Here is a 24,850-nt window from a genome sequence, read left to right as displayed (position 1 = left end):
AATAAAAAAGGAATATGTTTTGTTTTAAAAATAAAGTTAATTCATTTTATAAATGCAAGTTCATCATCAGCAAATATGACAGCACAGTGAGGTCCATTGAGCCATAGAAGATAAGCTCAAATCATGCCATAAAAGCAAACTGATGCCCTGATATGGACCCAAGCAATCAGAAACATCGACAGCCACAATCCATGTCACATACTGTGGCAAGGTTGGAACCACATTTTTTTTTGTTTTTTATTCTTCTGAATATACTTAAAGGTTTCATTGTATATTCAGAATTATGAGTTTTTTTCTCCCCTATTTGATTGAGCAAAGTAACACAAGGGTGCTATTTCTATCGGAGAGGATGATATGGGGCACAGGACTGTCCCAATCATTGATGTTTAGGCCACTGTTATTCAACATTGGATAATAATGTTGGATTGCAAGGGTGCAAACATAATCTCACATCTAAAGTACATGGAAAAGATCATGGAGTTAAAAGGATGAAAAATATCTCCATTGGTATGAGGTCTTTTGGGGAGAGAGTCTAAGAACAAAGTCATGAGGGTTTAGGCCAAAAGTGGACAATATCATGCCATTGTGGAGATATTTTGATTCCATCGATTTTAACAAATAATACTACAGAGGACCTGTTTGTCAAACAATCGAGCAGTTCAGGTAAAAGAACGCAGAAGTAGACAAAGTTAGTTAAGCAAGCAATTAAGTCACTAAGAGCATGAGAAGAGATAAAGATGCTCTAGCAAGTCGTTGTACTAAGAGGAGAGGTGTAAATACCCAATAATAAAAGAAGGATTAGAATTTAAATTTTAAATAGGATAATATTATTCTGTACGTGCATAAGTGGTACTTTAAATTTATTTGATACAAGAATCATCTATTATCGGAGGAAAAAGAGAAGAGGTGAAAATTAAGGAAAATATAATTTTCTCTAAATCCGATATTCGACCCGAATGGAAGAGAATATGGAGGAATTTTTTTGACCCGATTAAATAATAAGGGAATTAACTTTTGGGCATGGATGTAGGTCATGTAAAATCCTATCCATATCGGATCCCAATATCTAATTAAATAATATATATATATATATATATATATATATATATATATATATATATATATATATATATATATATATACTAAAGTGGTGTTGTTCTTTGAAATTCCGCATTACTATGGTGTTGATTTTTGAAATTCAATGTCACATTGGTATTGATTTTCAAATATCAACACTACAATGATATTGGATTTCAAAGAATAGTATTACAGTGGTATTAGTTGACACTCAAAGTTGATTATCGAATGAGAAATAAATTAGTAATAAGATGCAATGAAGAAAATTATTAGTATAGAGGATATTCTTTGGTATTGATTTTCAAATATCAACACTATAGTGATATTGGATTTCAAAGAATAGTATCACAGTGGTGTTGGTTGACACTCAAAGTTGATTATCAAATGAGAAATAAGTTAGTAATAGGATGGAATGAAGAAAATTATTAGTATAGAGGATATTCTGACGGATATAAGGACAAAGATGAAGATGAATATAATGAGGATGGGATCTGAAATTCAACCCAAATTTGATCTATTATCATCCCTAGTGTAAATGGTCCCTTTGGGTATTCTCGGGTTCGGGTTGGCCCGGTCCCAAATTGGGCCCAATGTACAGTTCAAAATGGGCCTAGGCATGGGAATTGCATGCCCCCACCTAGAGCTGTGCAGGCCGGGGCCATGCAAATGCATGGGTGCCCATTTGCGTTGGAGTTTGATTGGAAGATCAATGGAAAACAAAAGGCACGATATTATTCACCATGGCAATATGGCTGGATGCTACAAACAAGTTCAGAGTTTGGATAAGCTTCCAAAGCATGATGGGCCAAGAAGACCTGCAAAAAACTGCTTGAATAGGTCAGAATTTGTTCTGGATATATGTAATAGGAGCAAAACATGATCACCAAGTAAGAAGAAGGATCATCATGAGATTCTAAATGGAATAACTCTAGAGTTAGGTTAAAATCCCTATAATCTAATACCAGATCCTTGTCCTTGTATTTCTAATTGTCTTTTTGTGTCTGAAAAATATATCTCTTAAATGCCAATTTTTCTCAAAATACCCCATTAAAACCCTGTCAAGTACAAGAAGTTCCAAACATGATTCCTCTTTTATAATACCCTTAAATATTTGTGAGAAAATCTTCCTTCTCGCCACCAATGATAGGTCAGCATTGTCGGAGAATCATATATACCGCCATCGCCCGACAGCGGGCCAAAGTATGGTCGGCTACTCATGTCACCGTGGATAAGTTGAGAAAGAAGATGATGGAGGAGGAAAAATAAGTCAACAATGAAGTAGGTAATGCGACACTAGATAGCTCAAACATAACATAACCATGCACCTATCTTTATTTTAATTACAAGGAATCTAGTGAGTAAACTACTAAGGGATCATATTAATCGAGAGATAAAAAGAAATTCACAAATAATCCATAACACTAATTCATTCATTTAAACTATCATAAATCAGTATAAATTCATGCTATTCAGAGAAAAAAAAGGAGTATATTCAATAAATTAATTCGATTTAATTACTATCTTATCAATATTAATTTGTGAAGGCATCAATTATCAATTACAATAGTTTCATTAACCTATTTGATGCTTATTTGGATTAGACGAATGATAGAGGGACAACAAAAAGGCAAAAGTGATAGAAAAATTAAATAAACTTTATGCTAGCAATGACTAATTATAGGAAGGGTTTTGTGTGTTTGTTGTCTACTTTATCAACCAAATTAATTGGAATTCCAGTTCAATTAGTCACTAAATATGCTCAAAGATCGATGTTAATTATAACTTATTTAAAGATAACATATACAGAACTGAACCTAACTGTAGAGAGGGATTGATAACGTAACCCACTGTTAATTCACATGCACACGAGCCCACCTAATCCTTAATTAATAAGTCTAGGTCCAATTCATTCTTCTACTTAATTATCCCAAAAAATTCCCTGTTAGATATATCATTCAAGAACATATACTCATGATGACTAATTAATAAATTAATTTACATAATATTTAAGTTAACATTACATGTATAACTAACTCCTCATGTCAACTATGTGAAACATTCATACACGTATATATATAATTGCACAGGGAAGTTAACCTGATCATCTTCCCCTTTCATAGTCACTGCATGGAACCCTAACTGCTTGCGTGTTTCTAGCAAAGCTTGAAATCGCTAGCTAATCACTAATCGATCGAATGAACATGAGACTCAGAATCCACAATGCTCTGCATGAGCCTTACCTGCGTGACCAGGCACTTCACGTAGTCAGCCGCCTCCTCAAGCAGCCTGCAGTACTCCATGCCGCCTCCCCCCGGCACCACTCGCCGGAGCGCGATTTCCAACCGATCGCCGCCGACAGGTCTGCGCCTGCCACTCATCGCCGCTGGCCTCCGGAGGTCACGACGGGGATGCCGGCGAAGGCGGACGAGTTTGCGAAGCAAGGCGCGACTCCACGCCCGGCGGGGGCCGGCGGAGTACGCCATGCAGGCGCAGGCGGCGCGTCGGATCCTGCGGGCTCGGGAGGAGGGCGACGAAGAGGCCGCGTGGCGGGCGAGGGAGAGAGCGCGGAGGAAGCGGATGGCCACCGAGGACTTGGAAGGACGTGGAGTGGGAATATTAGGGTTAGGGTTAGGGTTCCCTAATGAACTACTACTCTTGGAATCCATGAAATCTATCACACACATATGTATATGAACAACATCTAATCTAGTGTACAAAAAGAGATAGAGGAACAAGGCAATTGAAATCTTTTATGATGAATTAGTTCAATATCGATCAAGGATGGAGATTAGGAAGATGGAAATTAAGGAGAGCGAATTAGGTTAAATAGTGAATTATGAGAAGGAAGAGAGAGGATTAGGTGGTGGGGTTTGTTTGTGTTTATTATAAGTCGAGTGTGAAGGATACATATATATATAGGAAAAGTGGAAAAGGACATAGCGTGATAGGCGCGGAACTAAATGAGAATTTTGATTCGATTCGATTGATCAGAGTGACGTCGGTTAGCATATATACGTACTAATCGATCGAGAACCACCAACCATCTATTTTAAATTGTGTATTAATTTAATATATTTTTTGTTTTTTAGTTCTAATTATCGAGTACTTTAATTGGCTTTTGATGGTGTTCGACTACTATGGGAGAAGTGAAGCGGATGATATATATATATTTAATTTATAAGTAATTAAATCATGGGCTTAGTGTGAATAATAGTTTCTTGATAAATATCACTTGAAATAATTATTAATCCTTAGGCTAGCTAGCTAGCTTCTTGACCAAATTAAATTAACTAACCTAGCTAGTGTTCATGTTTCTAGTAGCATTTTATTTAAAAACAATAATAAAAATTAAATCAAAATATGTTGGTGTCACGAATTCAACTAATAGCCTAGTGACACGAAGATTTCCCAAGTGTCATTATCCATTTGAGACTAGTAACCTAAATTAATAGTTAAGACAAGGACTAATTAATATCGATAAATAGGATTGTAATATTTAAGAATGCGGAAGTCGTTTGCACATCGCAATCGTGCCTCTCGTCCCTCTGTAGATCGGGGGCAAAAGTTGATGAAGTGGGACCGAGAAGGGCGAACCACCACATGGTGGCACATGGTTCGCATGACCCATGAGGTGGGCCGACCGGATTTATTTTGATGGGAACAATGTCTTCTTGTGCCACTAATTAATTAACAACCTGTTGGATGATAATTAATGCTTGCTTGAAGATTATCTACCTATAGCTAGGTTGGTCTCACGTCCAACTTCAATCAATTGGTGGCACGCGATACGCGTATATATCGTATTTAAATATGAGGCCTCAACCCCAATCGTAACTCCTCCAATTGTTGGGTTGGTTCACCGGTTCATGTCAGGCCGATTAAATCGGGTCACCAACAATTTGTGGCTTCTCTCCATTGGAGTGATTCAAGGAAAGAAGAGGGATCTAGTTGGCTAAATATATAATTAATGTCTAATTGTTGGTTTAATTATTTATTGTTGATGCGGCGGAATTCTATTGCTCCTGCGTGACACATATAGTCAAAAATCAAGCTGATCTGTTGAGTCAAAAGTCAAGAGAAAATAAGACTTATCCGAAGACCTATATGTGCAAACCTCGGCACAGCTCGGTCACTTTGTCAGCTCGGCCACATATACAGGTCAGCTCGGCTAGACATACAGGTCAGCTCGATCAGACATTCAGGTTAGCACGGCTGGACATTCAGGTCAACTCGGCCAGACATTCAGGTTAGCTCGGTCATCCATATAGGTCAGCTTGCCCACACGCTCAGTTCAACTCGGCCAGTAATTAATACCAACGACTTGGCCACTCAAATTCTCTTCCGACCGCCCTTGGTACTAGAAAACATCCAAGCGTGAGAATGTCGCCCAAAGGATAAGGACGATTACTGGGTTTCCAAACCTGATCCCCTAAATTCTCACGTACTTGTACTTACCACCGTCTGATGAAGATAGTCAGCTCTACTAAGCCGTTGGATAATTGGAAACCGTTAGAGTTAGTGCCTTTAATGGCACATTGACAGCTAATCACACATGTTGCTCTCTGAAAATCGTACTCCCCCGGCTGCTATATAAACCCCCACAGATATGAAGGAAAGACTCTCTGAAATTCTCTACACACACATACTTCTTTATTCTACTTCTTTCCTGCTCTCTTTTGATTTAAGCGTCGGAGTGGCTTGTCGAAAATCCCCAGCACCTCGCTGACCTCTTCGCTCAGTTTTTTTTTTCAGGTTCCTTCATCGGCGGGATCAACAACGGTTGAAGTGACATATTCTTGACTGATAGTTTGACCGCCCACAATATTTAGCCGGAACAATTGTTATTATTTTTGGGATCATTTTGCTAAGGAAATTGATTATTGCATATGTTGCAAAAGATCATATGTTGACCTTGAATAACACAATCATCTGTAAAGAGATAGTACAATAGGTATATAATAAGTCCACATGAGGGAGATTGGTTATTTCATGATCGATTACGTGGATGGGTTGAGTTTTGGAAGTTTGTGTGATTGGCTTAATTTGTAAATATCATAAAAATGTTTTTTTTATTTTTTAATTGGGAAGGGCTTTCCACCTCATCCAATATTTTTTTCTGTAAATATTACCTTTTTAAAATCCATTTATCTTTACCGGCTTTGTTAAAAAATTAAATTGATCGTCTAATCAATCTAATGCACGTGCCTAAGCAAACTTACATGAACTAACTGTTACGGCCCATATGATATCGAGTAAGATTGAGTTAATTACTACTACGGAATAGATATTATTATAATAGATAAAAATAATTAAATTTTGACGAAGTCGAAAAAAATGCCCTCCTTCACAGTAGCCAATTACAACTTTTCAATTTACCTCCTCATATATAGATGATCGTAAGGCTGACTGTGTGGGACAGTCAGGGTGATAGATTCTACCTTTTGCTATAACTGTTTGGGCTCATACAAGTAGAAGAGAGGAGAGTGAATAGTTTCTTTGATCGCTTTATCTTGATTTCATACTTATCTACAAAAGGTTAATTTGCATCGAAAATAAAATACATGAAGCGATTTACATGGTTCATCACCTTCCAACGCGACTACATCTAAAACTTAGTCTTAATATACTATCATTAATCCTTCTTCTTCTTGGATATCTTCCGGAGGCAGAGCAGTCTCTTATAAATCTATAGTTACAAAGCAATACAACAAGAATACAAGATACAAATAGAAATAAAAAGAAAAATACTTTACAATTGAGAAACTTTACTTTTGATATTTGCTCATTACTTTGGATTGTCTCTTGATGGTGGAAAATGCAACAGTACTTCGTCTCCAACCCCTTAAGAATCAACTTGATCAAAATATCTCAAAACTTTTTTTTTTATAGAGTTGTTATTTGGACTAATTTCTGTCTAACAGTTGATTGATCAACTATAAATTCAATGTTATTCTTACTCATCAGTTCAACGACTCCATCTACCTTAGCATCAATCAACTATCCATTTTTTATCAGTTAACTATTGTCTAATCAGTTGAATTCTACAATCGAGTTCTAAATATTCTATTCGCTTAAACAATTACATCAGTCGACTGTTAATTATCATCAGTCGATTGTTGCCTAATAAATTGAATCCTGTAATCAAGTTCTGAACTTTAGATTCATTTGAACAGTGACATCATTCGATTAATACACTCCATCAATTGACTAATTACAATCAATTGAGTTGAACAATCAATTTTTCAACTCTCTATTTATTATATCAACAGTTGATTGTTATTGTAGCAATTATTGTCCATAGGGTACCATAGCAGATTACTATCCATAAGTATTGTAGTAGATTATTGTAGCAAACTCTATTTTTGAAGTTTAGCGTCTATTAGTCAACTTTGACCTATTGAGACTTCCTCGTTGCCTAGTATCTAGTCAATCTTAATCAATCGGGGCTTCCTTACTTGCATAGCATCCAGTCAACCTTAACCTACTAAGACTTCTTTATTGCATAACATCCAATCAACCTTAATCTATCAGGATTTCACGTCTCATGCCAACTCCCTATTGAATTTTCAATCGTCAAGTGTCCAGTCAATTATAATCCACTTGGACTTTCTACTGTTAAGTATCTAGTCAACATTGACTTATTTAATATCTTATTCAATCACCTACCATATTGATCAAATATCGAAATTCAAACTTGAATTACACTGAGCTTGATCAACCTTTGACTAGAGGTTGATTGCACCAATACTTACATTGATCTAAATTCACAAACAAACATCTTTATACAGTTGTTGGACCTTACAAAATAGTCTTATGCATTTCTTTTTTAGCTTTGGATATTATCTTTGAAGAAGCTTTTGATAAAATCGTTACATATACTTAAACTTGTTAGGACTCGTGGGGGGGGGGGGGGGGGGGGGGGGGGGGGGGGGGTGACGCCACATGCACAACACATTAGTTTTACTTGGTATTCACATCCTTGAGACGACTAATCCAAGTTGTTAGTACTGATGGAATCAAAAGATCTCCACAATGATATGATATTGTCCACTTTAGGCCTAAGCTCTCGTGGCTTTATTTTTGGGCTCTCCCCAAAAGGCCTCATGCCAATGGAGATATTTTTCATCCTTTAAATTCATGATTTTTTCCATGTGTTTTAGATGTGGAACTATGTTTGCACTCTTGCAACCCAACAATCCCCCTCTCAAACAAAAGAGCACATGCCCCCCTCAAACGTCGTTTTTGATGTCTGAATCCTTGACCCATCAGGACTTTCTGCCCCTCGGTCCATCCGACCTACTAGGACTCCAGCCCGACTTCTGCCTAGCCGCAACTAGGACTTCCTGCCCCTCGGTCCACCCGACCTACTAGGACTTCCCACCTAGCCGCAGCTAGGACTTTTTGCCCCTCGGTCCACTCGACCTACTAGGATTTCCCACCTAGTCGCAACTAGGACTTGTTGCCCCTCGGTCCACCCGACCTACTAGGACTTCTCACCTGGTGTCTGGTCCTCTTGATTCAGACACGGGAGCACCCACTTCCTTTGTTTAAGGTTCAAACAACATAGTTAGATCTAGATCATGGCTCATTCGGCGGTTAGTCCGGTGAAGAGCGGTCTCGCTCTGATATCACTTGTTAGTACCGATGGAATCAAAATATCTCCATAATGGTATGATATTGTCCACTTTGGGCCTAAACCCTCATGTCTTTGTTCTTGGGCTCTCCCCAAAAGGCCTCATACAAATGGAGATACTTTCCATCCTTTTAACCTCATGATCTTTTCCATGTACTTTAGATGTGGGACTATGTTTGCACCCTTGCAACCCAACAATCTCCCCCTCAAACAAAGGACTACAGGCCCCTCCAACGTCGTTTTAATGTCTGAATCCTCGATCCACGAGGACTTTTTGCCCCTTGGTCCACCCGACCTACTAGGACTTCCCACCTAGCCGCAGCTAGGACTTTTTGCCCCTCGGTCCACCCGACCTATTAGGACTTCCCACCTAGTCGCAACTATAGGACTTTTTGCCCCTCGGTCCACCCGACCTATTAGGACTTCCCACCTAGTCGCAACTAGTACTTTTTGCCCCTCGGTCCACCCGACCTGCTAGGACTTCTCACCTGGTGTCTGGTCCTCTTGATTCAGACACGGGAGCACCCATTTCCTTTGTTTAAGGTTCAAACCACATGGTTAGATCTGTATCATGACTCATCCGGCGGTTAGTCCGGTGAAGAGCGGTCTCGCTCTGATACCACTTGTTAGTACCGATGAAATCAAAATATCTCCACAATAGTATGATATTGTCCACTTTGAGCCTAAACTCTCATGGCTTTGTTCTTGGGCTCTTCCCAAAAGGTCTTATACCAATGGAGATACTTTCCATCCTTTTAACCCCATGATCTTTTCTATGTACTTTAGATGTGGGACTATGTTTGCACCCTTGCAACCCAACATATATATGTTACGCCTCTAAGGTATCCACATGAGTACAACTGTCACCCGTCTCACGAGCACAATTGAAATTTTCTGTAACCCACGTTGTAATAGTAGCTACTATATAAAGAGGAAACTAAATCCTAACTTTTAAGGTTGACATGATCTTATCAGATAAAATCATTTCAAAAAACTACTGTCTTATCTAATAAGATATTTTTCTTTTATTTTATTTCTATGCATATCCAATATACAAACAAAAATATGAACGCAGATATAAAACTGCAATCCATATTTGATTTGGGCTTATTTGAAAAACTTAACTTATATTAGATTAATTCATGAATCCAATATGTTTAAGATTCAATTAGATTAACCTATTAATCCAATTTGAGACTTATATTTAGGCCAAACTTATTTTAGTCATACTAAAATGAAACTAAACTTCAAATTTTCAATGTTGGACTTCGATTGTAATCCTAACAATCCTCCTCTTAAATAAAGAACCATCAAACTCCAAAATTAATGTACTCTTTGTGTGTGACCCAATAGATTCTCGTAACATTGACAGTGACTCTAACATCTCATTTTAAAGACACAAGCAATGAGTGATATCTAGTAATACATCATAGCTACTCGAGTGACGAGAAAATCATAGATTCGCGCGACATAACCTATTTGGAACTATTTTATCGTATAACTTAGACCTTTTGCCCATAATATCTAGATTGACTTATGAGACATAGATAGTATTATCCTCTCATCAATTTATGTGTTTCTTGATTTCTAAGTAGACTTACTTAACCAAATAAGTTCAATATATCATATTAACTGATTATACGTTTTAGTAGTCCTACTTAATCAAGGGGTCCACAGATATCACTTTCGTTATATGGAAGAGATAAATTTTATCTACATCATTCACATCCCTCCACATAACTTATTGCATATCCAATGAATGACTTTGTAATCGACCTTATTACATATGACATTTGTCGATACTAAAGTATATAACTCATTTTGTAAGGAACCATAGTGACTTTAGATCAAAGGATTGTTTATACTAATAGTCACTATAAGAATGTTTATGACGCTCATATAACAATCCATGAAACATTCTCATGGTGGGTAAATTCAGTACATATTCTCTAATATATACTCATGTGTTAACTTGATATCTCATATCCAAGACTTGTAAGATTAGATTATCAATTAACCTACATACTAGTCTCAATATATTAATATTGTTCTTGTCTATTAATACTTGAGTAAGGATAATTAAGAGTAATATTTTTTATAATCTCTCATAATCAATTCAAATAATTGATATGTTATAGAATTGAACCTACTATTCTACGATATTATTATATTTATTCAAATTTATATAAAATTTTAAAGTAATATAATAAATATAAAATATTACTTTTATTAAAATATGATATCTCATGATTAATTTTTAGAGACACTTTTCTCCTATAATAAAGAGCCATGAAGTACTCCAACTATATTGGAAAGTAAGCCCACCTTCCTTAAAGTTTCACAAGCACACCACCACCTAATTAAGTCGTTATTCAACATTTTTATCACAATATTCAACATATTCATAGAGATACCAACGAATTTATTTGACAATATTTAGCAAGGCTTTGAGATAGATAATCACACTTTGCATCATTTCCCTACACAAAGCACCATAATGAATTTGTTTAGATATATCAACTATACAATTGTTTTATTTTGTCTTGCAGATTTATTAACTTATTAATTATTCTTGTAATAATATAACGCCAATCAATAAGTTGGTATCGTGTCCATCGTATGATTTGAGATGAGAGATGAGATTTGACAAGTTACAGTAGCTCACAAATATAGGTTTCACTTCTTCAGCATAAAAGTGGAATCTGTCGCCCAACAATTTTATATGGTCAGTGCCACGATTATCTATGAGAAAATAAATCGAAAAATTATAATTCACCACGACGAAGTAGGGCATTGTCTCGGCTTTAATTTATCGAGATTTGACCATTGCTCACTTCAGCAACCTAATTACTCCGTCGTAACCAGCCGCGGGGATATGTACGGATGATGGAGAAAAATAAAGTCACAAGGCAAATTTATCGATCTATCATATAAATCCCAAAACAAAAGGTCTGCATGCATGCGTTTCATATAAATCTACTCATGAAATCTCATCAACTAGCTAATTAACAAGAGTCCTTGCGAGAACCTTTGTAAGCCACTGCACAACAACACAGGGTCATAAGTTGGCAGGTAGTGCAAAAGTCTATGAATCCGTGAGTTGATAATGTCATGCATGCTTCAGCAATATTTCCAATATAATTAGGCTACCTCTCCTGTCAGATCTTGATAGCTTAACCATTCTGACTGGGACACCCATGCACCATGCACCTTCCTTGCAATCTCAAAGTGAAGCAGTAACATTGATTACCCTCTCAAAGTTGTGGCCCTAGCTACTACAAATGCATGCATGAGAAATTAAAGATTTCAGCACTAATAAATATCGATCAAACTCTTTGTGCCCAGAATAAAGGGTTGCTAACTATAGCCACGCATATACATCGGTCCATCTTGCTGTTCATTAAGTTCGATTGTTTAGTCGAGCTGTTATATATGAAGGATTGGTCAACGTAGTGGCTACAGATTGTAGATTGTTGCTTATTAGTGATTCCATGCATGTGAAATTCAGTCGCATCGCATCGACATGACCACTTGTTACGGCAGATATCCACGATGACGTCAGCATGAGCTCGAGTCTGATCCGGGTCTGACTTGAATCTCGCCCAGAGACCTGATAAACCCTGTACAAATCTCCCTTGGTCTGATAAGCCTTGGCCAAATCCCCATTCGGCCGAACCCATCGCTGAATCCCCATTCGGCCGTAGCCTTAGCCGAATCCCCACTCGGCCACACCCATCGCCGAATCCCCATTTTGCTGTAGCCTTAGCCGAATCCCCACTCGGCCACACCCATCGTCGAATCCCCATTCAGCCGTAGTCTTAGTCGAATCCCCACTCGGCCAAACCCATCGCCGAATCCCCATTCGGCCGTAGCGTTAGCCGAATCCCCACTCGGCCACACCCATCGCCGAATCGCCCGGCGACACCCGGACCCACCTCATCATGACTTTTGACAAGCCCACGCCCCATCCAATTAATGCTGCCTGTGTATAAATATCGACAAGGTGATACTTTTACGGCGATGGGACAGAGAACTCAATTGTTCCTGATATCTCATTAATCATGATAAGACATTCCTTAATGATGACGTGACACGTGCGCACGCTCATCTCTTCCTTTAAAAGACCACTCCGTCGGACAGGTATCTCTCTCCGAACTCTCTTACTCTCTTTACACGATCAAGTTCCACTGTTCATCTTCTTCTCCCTCTTTCACCACCGTCCCTGACTTGAGCGTCGGAGTGGTCGCGCCGGAGCCACCTCCGGCCGTCCTACTGACGTTTGCTGTGCCTGCAGGTCCTGTGGCCATCGAGCTTCTTCTTCTCCTGCTCTTCTTCCCCATCGGTTCCACCTCACGGCGAGCTAGGTCTGGTGACGTGTCTCGACGCACTGCTCAACCGGAACACCACTCAACTATCTAGATTTTCTTTTATTTTGTGGTGTTAATTAGATATGGTAGAGTTTGAAGTTCCTGATTAAGTAAGTCAAAGCTTGTATATGCTTGCTGGATTTGTTTTGGACCTCTGCATGGTGCATTTGGGCTAAACAAGCCCAACTTTTTTGGTTTAGAATTTAGGGTTTTACGATCGCTGCTGCCGTCGCGAACCCTCGACATTTAAGCCTGCGAAGGGAGAGCGTTCGCCGTTCGAAGAACCGAAACCGGCGGGGCAGGAGAATTAAAGCTGCAATTGTCTTCAATGCATGCGAAATAAATGTGATTACATTTACTCGCCCATTTTCAGCGGAATGATGATCGCCTTGCATGCACTGGAACGGAGACTGTCAAGCTGACAAAAGGAGCTTGTTGTGGAGTGGAATCCGGCATTTACGCAGCTGTGCGTTAGCAGAGGCTCAAGTAGTTACGTAGGGAGCCGACGGTCGTCGACGGAGCGTGCGCGCAAACAGACCAGAGCCACGTGTCCGCCGCGAGGACTGAGCCTGAGCGGCCACCCAATGACGGCGGCCTACGCGTCGCGCGCCTGCCAGCGCCAGCAGTAACGCAGTCGTAGGTGATTTCGCCACGCGTCGGCTTTCTCGACGCGGCCGATGACGGCGTCTGGTGTCCGGACGGGGCAGCGGATGCGGGAGGGCCGGGCCGCAGACCCGCCGCGCGGGGCTGCCATTGACGCCTCGACGTTTGTCGGTGGCCCTCGCAGGGCGCACATTCCGGAGCTCTGCCTTCAGACCTGGCGGCCATCCATGAGTTCTAGCAATTTATCCTATTGTCGAATATTTTGCACATATTTTATTGAAGGAAAAGATCACTAGTTCTCTCCTTCTTCCTGTCTCTCCTGGATCTAGATCTTGCTATGGTCACACAGCCTCTCATTAAAAATTTTGCTAGCTCGGAGAAGAAGAGGAACGCTTTCCTTTTCTGCTTCCTAGAATCAAGCATTTACATCAACTATCATGGAGTGCAAGGGTCACAAGGAGAGTGATCATGAGGAGGGAAATGTACCGCCCATGGCGCCGGTTCATGCAGCAGATCAGGATCAAGCCATACTGAACAATCCCGACGAGGTTTTATTCGACATCGACGGCGATGATCTCATCTTCTCCGAGGACGCCTTCCCCGACTTGCCTGACTACTTCTCCTGCATCTCCTCCCCTTCGCTTTCCTCCGCCGCCGGTTCCAGTACTGCCCTGCATGCGCCGCCCGCCTCCTCCTCCTCCTCTTCCTCCGCTTCCTCCTGGACCTTCTTGCAGTTCGCCGATGGAGTCGGCGGCGGCTCACAGCCGGACGGAACCGCCGCAGGGACGTCTTCCCCGGTGGTAGAACACGAGAAATCCACCACCGGAGGAGATGACTTCCCCATCCTCGACGAGGATGACATCGACCTCTCCATCGACATGGACGATACCTCGTGGGACCCCTCCTCTCTTCTCCTAACCGGCGAGACAGAGCCGATGCATGAAGTAGGAGTGCTACCGGAGCAGCAAGAGCAGGGGAGTTGTAGTAATATCTCGGAGCAGGAGCCGGCGAGGATATTCTTGGACTGGTTGAAGAACAACCGGGATGCCATCTCACCGGAAGACCTCCGCAGCATCAAGCTCAAACGCGCCACCATTGAGTGCGCAGCCCGGTGGCTCGGCCGCACCAAGCTGCTCCGCCTCATACTGACCTGGGTGCAGAACCACCACCTTCATCGCAAGCGCCCCGTTCTTCCTAACCCTAACCCTAACTACCTCGAATATGCTGACACTTATGGCGTCGCCTCATGGATTCCGGGAGCCGCGAGTCCGCCGCAGGCCTTGCTCGCCGCCGTCGGCGACGGCGGCGTTGAGATGATGTGTCCAAGTACATTGGTAGCTGGTCCTTACGGATGTCGCCATTGCTCCACAGCTCCCACCAGCAGCGTGATGGTGAATAGCCAGCTGTTTTCGCCGGCCACAGAATTCGTCGACGTCGCAGTCGCTGGTCCATGGCCGGCACTGCCGCCTCAGTTTGCGTCGTTCCCTTCCATGGTACCTCCACAGTATTCTGGCGGATTTATGAACAATTTCCATCCGATGTACCACCCTGGCACCGGCCAGAGGCTCGGCGGCGCCGGTGAGGTGTCGGCCACTAAGGAAGCAAGGAAGAAGAGGATGGCCCGGCAGCGTCGCTTCGCCCACCGGAATCACCATAACAACCAGATGCAGCTGGTCGGCAGTGGCGGAAACCAAGTTGTTGGAGATAGTAGATCAACTCACTCTGGTAGTGTAAGGAATTTAACCTTTCGGAACAGCATGCCAGCTGCCGCAGCAGCGCGCCGAGTAAGCGACCATGAAACGCCAGTTTCTTCAGGCATGCAACCGCCGCCGGCAGCTCTAGTGCAGCAGAGATCGTCCGATCAGTATGCTCCTGGTGATCCTAAGAGTCAGGTTATCTAATTTATCCATACTCTGATTAAGATTGTTTTGAAATTAAACTAAGAACTAGTAATCCATCGAAATTAATTAGATTTTGGTGGAATTAAGAACTTAAAGTTTCTGTTGCAGAAGGTGTTGAAGAAGAGCGACGTGGGCAGTCTGGGACGCATCGTAACTTTGGTTGATTTGTTCCTAACGATGTTAAAGTTGGTTCTTAGTTAACTGTTTGTGATCTTCAATCCACAGATTCTGGCCGAACAACAAGAGCAGAATGTATCTGTTGGAAAACACAGGTGAAGATCAGCTAAAGTCTCACTCTTTCTTTGGTTACGTTCATGACTGCAATTAATCGTGCAGTAATTTTTATACACTAACAATGAAGAAAGTTCAGGAGATTTTGTGAGGTCGAACGGTTTGCGAGAAGGCGACTTCATCGTGATCTACTCCGATGTCAAGTGCGGCAAATATGTAAGCCGGCGACATCCCCTCGGTTAACGCTCTATATTTATTAATAATAAGAATTAGAAGCATCGTCATACAAACCATTACCAACGATCTTATGCATTTACAGATGATTCGAGGAGTGAAGGTTCGACAAGCAGCAGAGCCACCACGAGCATTGAGCAATCGGCGGCACTGTGCCAAGTTGCGACGACAGAGAAGGAATGGCTCGGAGAAGAAGATGAGAGGGGCAGGCAGCAAGGGAGGAAGCAGTAGCATCCATGAAGAAGATGATGAGAACGAGGAAGAAGATGCATGGTGCTCAAGTTGTCGATCTTTCCATGCATGAGCAGAGTCAATTAGCTATGCATTCATGCATGTGGCTTCTTGTAAAATTGATTAGTGTGTGGATCATATTGTAGAAATGGGGCAATTAATGTAATAGTACTTGGCGTAGGTGGTGTAGATGACGTGGTTTTGTAGGAAGGAAATTAAGTCAAGAGTTAAATAATGGTCAAGGACCGGATGTCAAGGCAAGTCAACACGAATCCAATTCCACTAGATTGGGATAACCAGCACCTCAAATTCATATCGTACCGAGAGTTCTGCATGGGCTCAGTCTTGGCCCACCTAATTGGGCCCATAAGACCACGCCAGTCTGGTCTCAATCGACTTTGTCCCGGCCACTCCAGACGTCTCGTCTCGATCAATACAATTGTGATCGTCTCGGCTACCTTAAACATCTCGTCTCAACCAACCTTGTCTTAGTCACCTCAGACATCTTATCTTGGCCAATACAGTTGTCTCGTCTCACCCACTTCAGATATCTCGTATCGGCCAATCTCATCTCAACCACCTCAGATGTCTCATCTCGGCCATCTCAGATGTCTCATCTCGGCAAACCTTATTTCGGCTAATACAGTTGACTCGTCTCAACCAATTCAATTGTCTTATCTCGATCACCCCACCTCACTCCGCCTTATCCAGGATTCCCTTCTCATGCCTTCTATGTACTAACATATTACGTAGTCAGTCAAAAGAGAATATGTGGTCCGCTAGAAGAGAAAACAAATATTCTTATAGGTAGGCAGCTGCCTGAGAATGTATCAGTTGCGGTTACAAATTTACCCCCCCCCCCCCCCCCTGATACCTCTCTTCTTTGCGTATAAGGTCAAAAGGAATACAAGGGCGTCAGACTTGGTCCCCTCCGATACCTCTGTGCATAAGACCAAAAGGAGTATATGGTTGTCAGACTTGATCTCCTCCGATATCCTTTTTTCCTGCGCATAAGGCTAGAAGGGAACGATTGTTGGAGAGGATCTCCGCTTTTGTAGGCGGCTATAGGGACGTCACCCTACCCTGTGCGAGGAGACCCGGAATAGGTTATAAAAGGACTAGCCCATCACTATATTCGAAGTTCGCTTGGGAAAACTATACTAGTTTTGTTTTCTTCTCATCATCTATTCCAAAATCCTAGTTGTCGACAGTGGTTTATCGGGACTCCTCGGTACAGTCTAACCTCCTTTTTGAAATGTGTTTCAGGATCGGATCAGCTCCCACCCCCCTTGCTCAATTCGAAGGTCGCCTACATTAGACTGTTTGTTGACTGATGATTTAACTATCCGCGGTATTTAACCAGAATATTACTTTTGTATTACCTTATCACACTACTGCTTACTGCTTATAATTATTTCTCAATACCTTTGGTCAAAACGGCAGAAGCGTTAACTCAAGTGGAAAGATATTGACCGCATACCACTTGTCATCAGTAAGGCAGAATTGCGATGGCTTCGCTCTCACTGGAAATCTGCCCTCCTCATTAAACAATCAGCATGCACATTACGAAGTGAATCTGCAAAACCAGTGGCCAAAGTGTATCTACTCTGCTTCTGCTTCTGCTTCTGAAACAGAGATCTCAAGTTCAGCTTCAATTTTCGTTTCCTCTCTTTGTTTTCTCAGCCTTCACACAAAGCCATAATGTCAACTGGCTAGGACAGCATATCGACATCAACAAATAGAATAATATTTTTCAGCACGTCTAGAGTTTTCTACCAAGTCATTCTTTACATAAACAAATCACTGAGAAAATTCTAACAGATATGCATTGGAACCTCCTCCGCCAATATTCCAAGTTGAAACTTCAGCATTAAGGAAATGAGAATGCTTCTCTTACTGAGAGAGATCCATGTGTTGCCGTATATTTCGAAAAATATATAAAAGGTCTCGTTTTTCAAGTCTTCTATCCTGTTGTCTTTTATCAACTTGCAGAATTGAACAAGTCTAGACGATGACATGCAAATACTGAATTATCTGTTTAACAAAAATTCAAACACTTGAACCATTCAATATAAATTATGTAGGTTAATGGAGTCACGCAATGACAATACAGCATATTTTCTATACAGATGATCCTTGATAAAGTCATATTTTCTACCCTCTTCGTCATCTTCTCTATGTATATGCAAACATACGCGGAGAGAGGATAACCAAAACATGGAAGGTCTAATCCCATACGTCTACGGGGCTCTGAGGAGATCGAGGAGCAGCCGGTACTTCGAGGCCGCCGGCCCCTCCGCCGGCGCCTCCCAGTGGTTCGGAAGGTCAACCTCCGACTTCAAGCTCGCCCGCCCACCGCCAATTAGGCTTGGAAACTCTAGCACCGGGGCCAGCGACAACGATCAAGCTTCCTCGGAGTCCGTCTACTTCTCGCCGCGCGCAAAGGATGGTGGTGCACGGTCTGGCAGCAGTCCCGGGCTCTTTGCGTGCCTTTCTCCACGGACTCATGAAGTGTAGATCAGGTGTTTGTTTGTTTGCTTGCCGCAGCTACGTATTCTGCTCTTAAATGTGTCTGTCTGATCTTTGTAAGGGAGAAGAAAGAGGTCAGATGATAATAATTGTAAGAATATGATGAAATTGGAATTGGAATTGGAATTGAATTTCTATTTCATTTCTACTGATGTTGAAAATGCAATCAATGAAAATTTTAAAGTGCCCATACCCCTTCCTTAGTTATACCATTCTCCCTGCTCGCACCTACACCAACCTCCTCCTCCCTCCATATTAATTGCACCTCACCAAATCCTTCCTCTTCCTCTTCCTCTTCCTCTTCCTCCCCTTCTTATAGCTTTCCACCACTTTCTCCTTCATTCTTCCACTTGCCTAAACCAACTTTAACTAATTCGCCGTCAGCCTCCAAAATGGTATCAGCGACGGCGGCGACTCCGGCGCTGAGCTCGCCATGCGCCGCGTGCAAGTTGCTGCGACGAAAGTGCCTTCCGGAGTGCGCGTTCGCACCGTACTTCCCCCCGGACCAGCCGCAGAAGTTCGCGCAGGTGCATCGCGTGTTCGGCGCCAGCAACGTCACCAAGCTGCTGCAGGAGGTGCCGCCGGGGCAGCGGGAGGACGCCGTAAACTCCCTCGCCTACGAGGCCGACATGCGCCTCCGCGACCCCGTCTACGGCTGCGCGGGCCTCGTCGCGCTGCTCCACCGCCAGCTCCGCCAGCTGCGCCTCGAGCTCGCCCTCGTGCGAGCCGAACTCGCCATGTGCCAAAAGCAGACCATTAATAACAACGACAACGGATCATGCGCCTTCATCGACGTCAACCTCCCTTGCGTCGACCAACTCCTACCGCCGCCAGCCAAGGCGGCCACCGTCGCCGGCGGGGATCACCGACCAGCCATAGCTCCACTGTACGTAATTAAGATTTTATTTAATATACACAAATCAGTAAATCTAAACGTATGAAGTGAAAACGAGGGGAATAGTGAACTTAACTTCATGTCCGGATCATCATTATAAATTCAGATATGATTCTGATCTTAATTTATTTGCTGAAAAACATGGTGATTTGCAGGTTGAAGTTTGGAGAGTGGCTGATTGCAGAAGAAAATAATGGAATATAAGATGAATTATTTAAAAAGTAGATGTAGGGTTTAATTACCAATTATTAAAGGAGATTTGTAAGGTACGTTCAACTAGTCAACTTAGAGAACTGAGATGAATTATAGCTTTTATTGATAATGCTCTGTATGGTTCTAGGGTTTTAATTCAAATTCGGTCGATCTGTCCTTGTGCAACTAACTTTAATTATTCATTGTGCTTGCAATATATATATATATATATATATATATATATATATATATATATATATATATATATATAATATATATATATATATATATCGCAGCAGTTTTTGTGATTCCAGTGAATTGATACAGTACTGAAAATTAAAGTACATTTCTTTTCAGCTCATCATATCTTTTTTTTGTCTTTCTTATTAACTTTAAAGTCTAAACTTATGATCTAAGAGAGCTCCAATTACAACAAAATAACTTGCGATAGAATTATATATAGCTATATATAAAAAAAAGTAATGTTCAATTTATTTCTTAATTTTGGCAGTGATATTGCAAATCCCATGGAGATCCCTTTTGTAAGATCTTTAAAGAGGATGTTTATTTATTACACTACAGTGATTTCATCATACACTGTAGCCTTGTATATCATCTAGTATCATATATACTTTACTGGTGAGCTAGTGAATAAACAAAAGAAAAGATGATGCCGTCGTTTCTCATCACCGTTCTGTGATATATATATATATGCAATAATTTAATATTCAGAGATATTATTAATAAATGATATTATGTATATAATGAGAATTTAAAAAGTAGATCGAGCCAATAATCTCGAGCAATATGCTCATTAATTATTAGACCTTTTGAACAGCCAGCTGCTGGCCTTCATTTTCCTATCTATATTAATTAATCTTTTGTTGATATTTACTGATCGATATATTCAGACAACTGTAGCTGTGAATTCATTGATATCTGCCCCTGGAATTTGGATTAGTTGTGGACAGAGGAACGTGGAGGCAAAAAGGCTTGTTGCAGAGGACAATTCATATAGCAGAGAGATTAGAATTTGCATGCATTATATTCCTAGCTAGCTACTGAGTACTGCCTGCTCTCATATTTCACTGAAAGGGGGCATTAAACCTACGCCAGAGTGAATTGGATGTTAGTACTGTGCCCCACGTAAGGAAAGGCCTCGATCCATCGATTCATTTCACCATCCATTCCCTCCGTTCCCTCCCTGCATCCATGAACATTAAATTATGAGTTCCTTCTCGTGATCTCGCTAGGTTTGTGAAACACTGCTACTGCTGTGCAGGGCCGGGATATTTATTAATTGTAGAATATGAATTGATTGCTGCATGTCAAATGATACTGGGGGACGTAGTCAAAGCAGGGACAGGAAAGGTTGCATGGCGAGGGCAATGATGGCGTTGCCTGAACGAGTGCAATGATGGCTGGCTGGCTCCCGCCTTAAATGCATGCAATGGCCGGCCGGCCGGCAGTTGTGCTCTCACGTCGCCTCTTGCGTCCCGTCATTCTCCCTGCAGCTTGTCCAATCACATCGACGCACGCGGCCTGCGTCGTCAACTTCGAAATTAAATATATTCTATTTTTTTTTGGATTTTGTGACGATGCTGTAAATGCGCGTCCAAGTGCCAAAAGGATCGGCTCCGGCGACAATCGTCGTCGGATTCAGAAAAAATATATTCTATTTATTTTATATATATCTTAAAAATGAAAGTTAAGAGTTATAAAAAATGAATAACAAAGCACATAAAACTTAATTTTAAAAAGAGAAATAATAAACTATATGAAAAATATTTTGACCGTATTGAGTGAGTGGACTACGTTAAAGAAGGTCAACCTTTGCAAAAAAAACAAAGGTACACCGGAAGATGCACAAAATTTTAAAAAATAAATTTTCTTTTTTTTTAAAAAGGTGTTTGCTGGGCTCGTCTTCTCCTAAATACCTTTTGACTTTTGAGTCGAAGCTATGATGGTCTCCTAGTTGATCAAGATATGATGACTTGCGAAGCAATTTAAAATACATCAAAATTTATTGCCGTTGTCGACATGGCCACTCCAACGCGTAAGTGAGCGCTAAATTAAAACATGAAAATCACAGAAATGGAAGAGAAAGAAAGAAAATAGAGAGATTATTTGGTAGAGAAAAGTTATTTCTGTGTGGGAAAAGAAAATTATCCTCCTTTTCACTTACTTCTATCGATCATTATATAGCCGATAGAAGGTTATCTCCACGTATACAGTACTTGACATTGTTAGGCCTTTGGGAGGCCAAGAGCGACAACCGTTAGACCGTATATTAACATTGTTGAACCACTGACAGGCAAATTGTTGGAGGTTGTCGAGTTGTTAGGAGTTGCCAGAAGTTGAGATCGAATTTTTGAGTTTTCTGAATCTGAATGGGAAATCGCTTGATGATTGCTAAGTGCTACAGAAAAATAAACTTCGAATGACTTTCCCGAGTACTATAACTCGATCTGCGGATACTATAGCATCCTGTAATATTATAGTATTCTAATTAATGCAACTTTTACGAGGGTACTATAACATCCTGAATACTATAGCTTTGTAGGTATATTATAGCATCCTGAGTACCTATAGCTTCAAGAAGACTATAGCATCTTGTGACACTGTAGTTTCGTGGTACTATAGCATCTCGAGAATTGTAACATCTCATGGCACTATAACTCTTGTGGAATTGTAACTTTACGAGCATACTGTAGCATCTAGAATGTTGTAGCTTCTCGAGTACTGTAGCATCCCAAGTACTATAGCTTCGTCAATACTATAGCATCCTTAAAACTATAGCTACCGAGTCCAAGTGGGAACTGTTGGGATACAATCAAAGTTTCACATTGAAAATACATGAAAAAAGATCCTGGGATTATAAGATGGAAGATATCTCTATTGGTATGAGACCTTTTGGGTATATTCCAAAAATAAAACCATAAAGGTTTAGGTCTAAAGTGGATAATATTATACCATTGTGGAGATATATATAGATTTCATTAGTACTAACAGTGGTATCATAGCATGGTCTATATGGAGCCATATGCATGTAGACCCTCAGGAAAAATAAAAGAATGATTAGGGGGCTCCTAGTAAGGGGTCCGTTGGGACCTAGACTAGTAAGGAGTCTGTTGTGACCGTCAAGGGGGCGGATTCGTTGGGACCCGGACCAGTAAGGGGTCCATTGGGATTGTTAGGGAGGGTCCCTAGTGGTCGACGCCCTTTGTTTGAGGGGTAGATTGTTGGAATACAATCAAAGTTATCCACATTGAAATACATGGAAAAAGATCCTGGGTTATAAGATGGAAGATATTTCTATTGGTACAAGGCCTTTTGAATATAGTTCAAAAATAAAATCATCAAGGCTTAGGCCTAAAGTGGATAATATCATACCGTTGTGGAAATATATATGGATTCCATCGGACTGAGTAGTAAAGTTGAATGAAGTTTGATTAAATATGGGACAACTACCACTCTCAAGTGTCGTTGGAGGTCGTGGTCGGAGAAGGTTCGACTAAGGAGAGCCCTAAGAAGGCATTGGCCCGTGTAAAGAGAATACAACCCTGAACGGGTTGATCTGTGCTGCATCACATATCCTTCTTTCAAGTCAGACTAAGGAGCAAAGTCAAATGAAATCTGATAGAATTGAGAAGCCGTTAAGAGAGCAGGGATCGAGAAACTTCTTGAATCGGAGATGTAATTGAATAAGTAGGCACCCTAGAGGGCTGGTGAGAGTGTACAGGACACCAATCCTATCTTAACCGAGAGAGGAACTTGATCCATTGGTCATGAGGATAATAATCAAAAGCCCAAGAATACTAGAATTCTAGAAGACTAATTCCACCCAAGATAATAATTATGAGAATACCAAATGTTCAATACTGTTTCGATTAGGAAAAAGAGCTCGATCCCTTGGTCCAATACCAGAAGTCCAATAATGTTACGATTGAGAATAATGATAATACCAAAAAGAGAATAAGACTAATCACACCAAAAAGACCAAAAAACCAATCAACCCTGACCGAAAAGAGATTCAATCTCTCAATTACAGAGACATATGAATACATGAATGATCAGAAGTTTAACTGATTCAAAGATAATAGTAAGAATACCAAAGAGATAGAGGTAAGTAAAAGGGAGGATGATTTTCTATATGGAGATTCTCTTCCATCAACTATATGAAAATTGATAGAAGTTAGTGATAGGGAGGATGATTTTTTTCTCATACACGGAGGCAACTCTTCTCCACTAAACGATTTTTCTTGCATTTATGCGAACTTCATCTTTCAACCCAACACTGACTTAGCAATCTTGATGCACTTTGTTTTGTAGAATATCCAATCTTGATCCGCTAAGAGACCATTGTAGTCTAGATTCAAAAGGTGTTCGGAAAGGAAGGACACAATCATTTTTCTTTCTTTTCCGTTGGCTAAAAAAACAAACACAATTAATATCATTGATTCACAAAATAAAATAGATAATTAATAAAATAATTATGCATGAAGAATATAATAGATGGGAAATCGAGAAAGGACAAGGATTTCTTAGTTTAATTTCATTCCTGTAACAGAACATTCTATTGACTGCACAACCTTTAATATTTTTATCAAATGTAGAATAATTTTTCATTTTCACAATATAACAGTGTTTATCCTTCATACTTAAAATATGGACTCTATTAAGTTTCTGTTCTATTACCATTTAACTATTGATATGTCGTCTATCCAGCACTTTGTCAATTAAAATTAAGTGATGATCCAGTTGAGATAAGGAGTTAAGCCAACTTCTTGAGAGATCTAGACATGTCATCACAAATAGATCAGTCCAAGATCAGGTCGTCTCAAGTCAATGCTTCCTTATTGAGTTGACTTAATTCAAATTTCAGTTTGAATCTCAAACAAGAATGATTGTAACTTTCAGATGTAAACCAAGAAAAAATCATTTATTTTCCCTCTGC

General features: G+C 40.7%; 2 protein-coding genes and 1 pseudogene across 2 annotated transcripts; 2 read left to right on the top strand and 1 right to left on the bottom strand.

The window, feature by feature from the left end:
* Positions 1 to 3,062: 3,062 nt before the first annotated feature.
* LOC141842366 (transcription factor IBH1-like) lies at positions 3,063 to 3,928 on the bottom strand. Its single transcript, XM_074730576.1, has one exon. It carries the CDS (start codon positions 3,759 to 3,761, stop codon positions 3,261 to 3,263), a length of 501 nt encoding a protein of 166 aa, XP_074586677.1. The 5' UTR covers positions 3,762 to 3,928; the 3' UTR covers positions 3,063 to 3,260.
* Positions 3,929 to 14,117: 10,189 nt separating this feature from the next.
* LOC141837588 (B3 domain-containing protein VP1-like) lies at positions 14,118 to 16,350 on the top strand (annotated as a pseudogene).
* Positions 16,351 to 19,198: 2,848 nt separating this feature from the next.
* LOC141838520 (protein ASYMMETRIC LEAVES 2-like) lies at positions 19,199 to 19,905 on the top strand. The gene is made up of 2 exons (XM_074726025.1): positions 19,199 to 19,692; positions 19,857 to 19,905. The coding sequence occupies exons 1-2, from the start codon at positions 19,199 to 19,201 to the stop codon at positions 19,903 to 19,905; spliced, it is 543 nt and encodes a 180-aa protein (XP_074582126.1).
* Positions 19,906 to 24,850: the final 4,945 nt, after the last annotated feature.

This window comes from Curcuma longa, chromosome 11, assembly GCF_044706935.1.
Source record: "Curcuma longa cultivar G26 ecotype Majalengka, Jawa Barat chromosome 11, ITB_CL_G26_1.1, whole genome shotgun sequence".
Lineage (NCBI taxonomy): Eukaryota > Viridiplantae > Streptophyta > Magnoliopsida > Zingiberales > Zingiberaceae > Curcuma > Curcuma longa.
The sequence above is the reverse complement of the archived record's forward strand: the minus strand, read 5'-3'. Positions and strand labels throughout refer to the sequence as shown.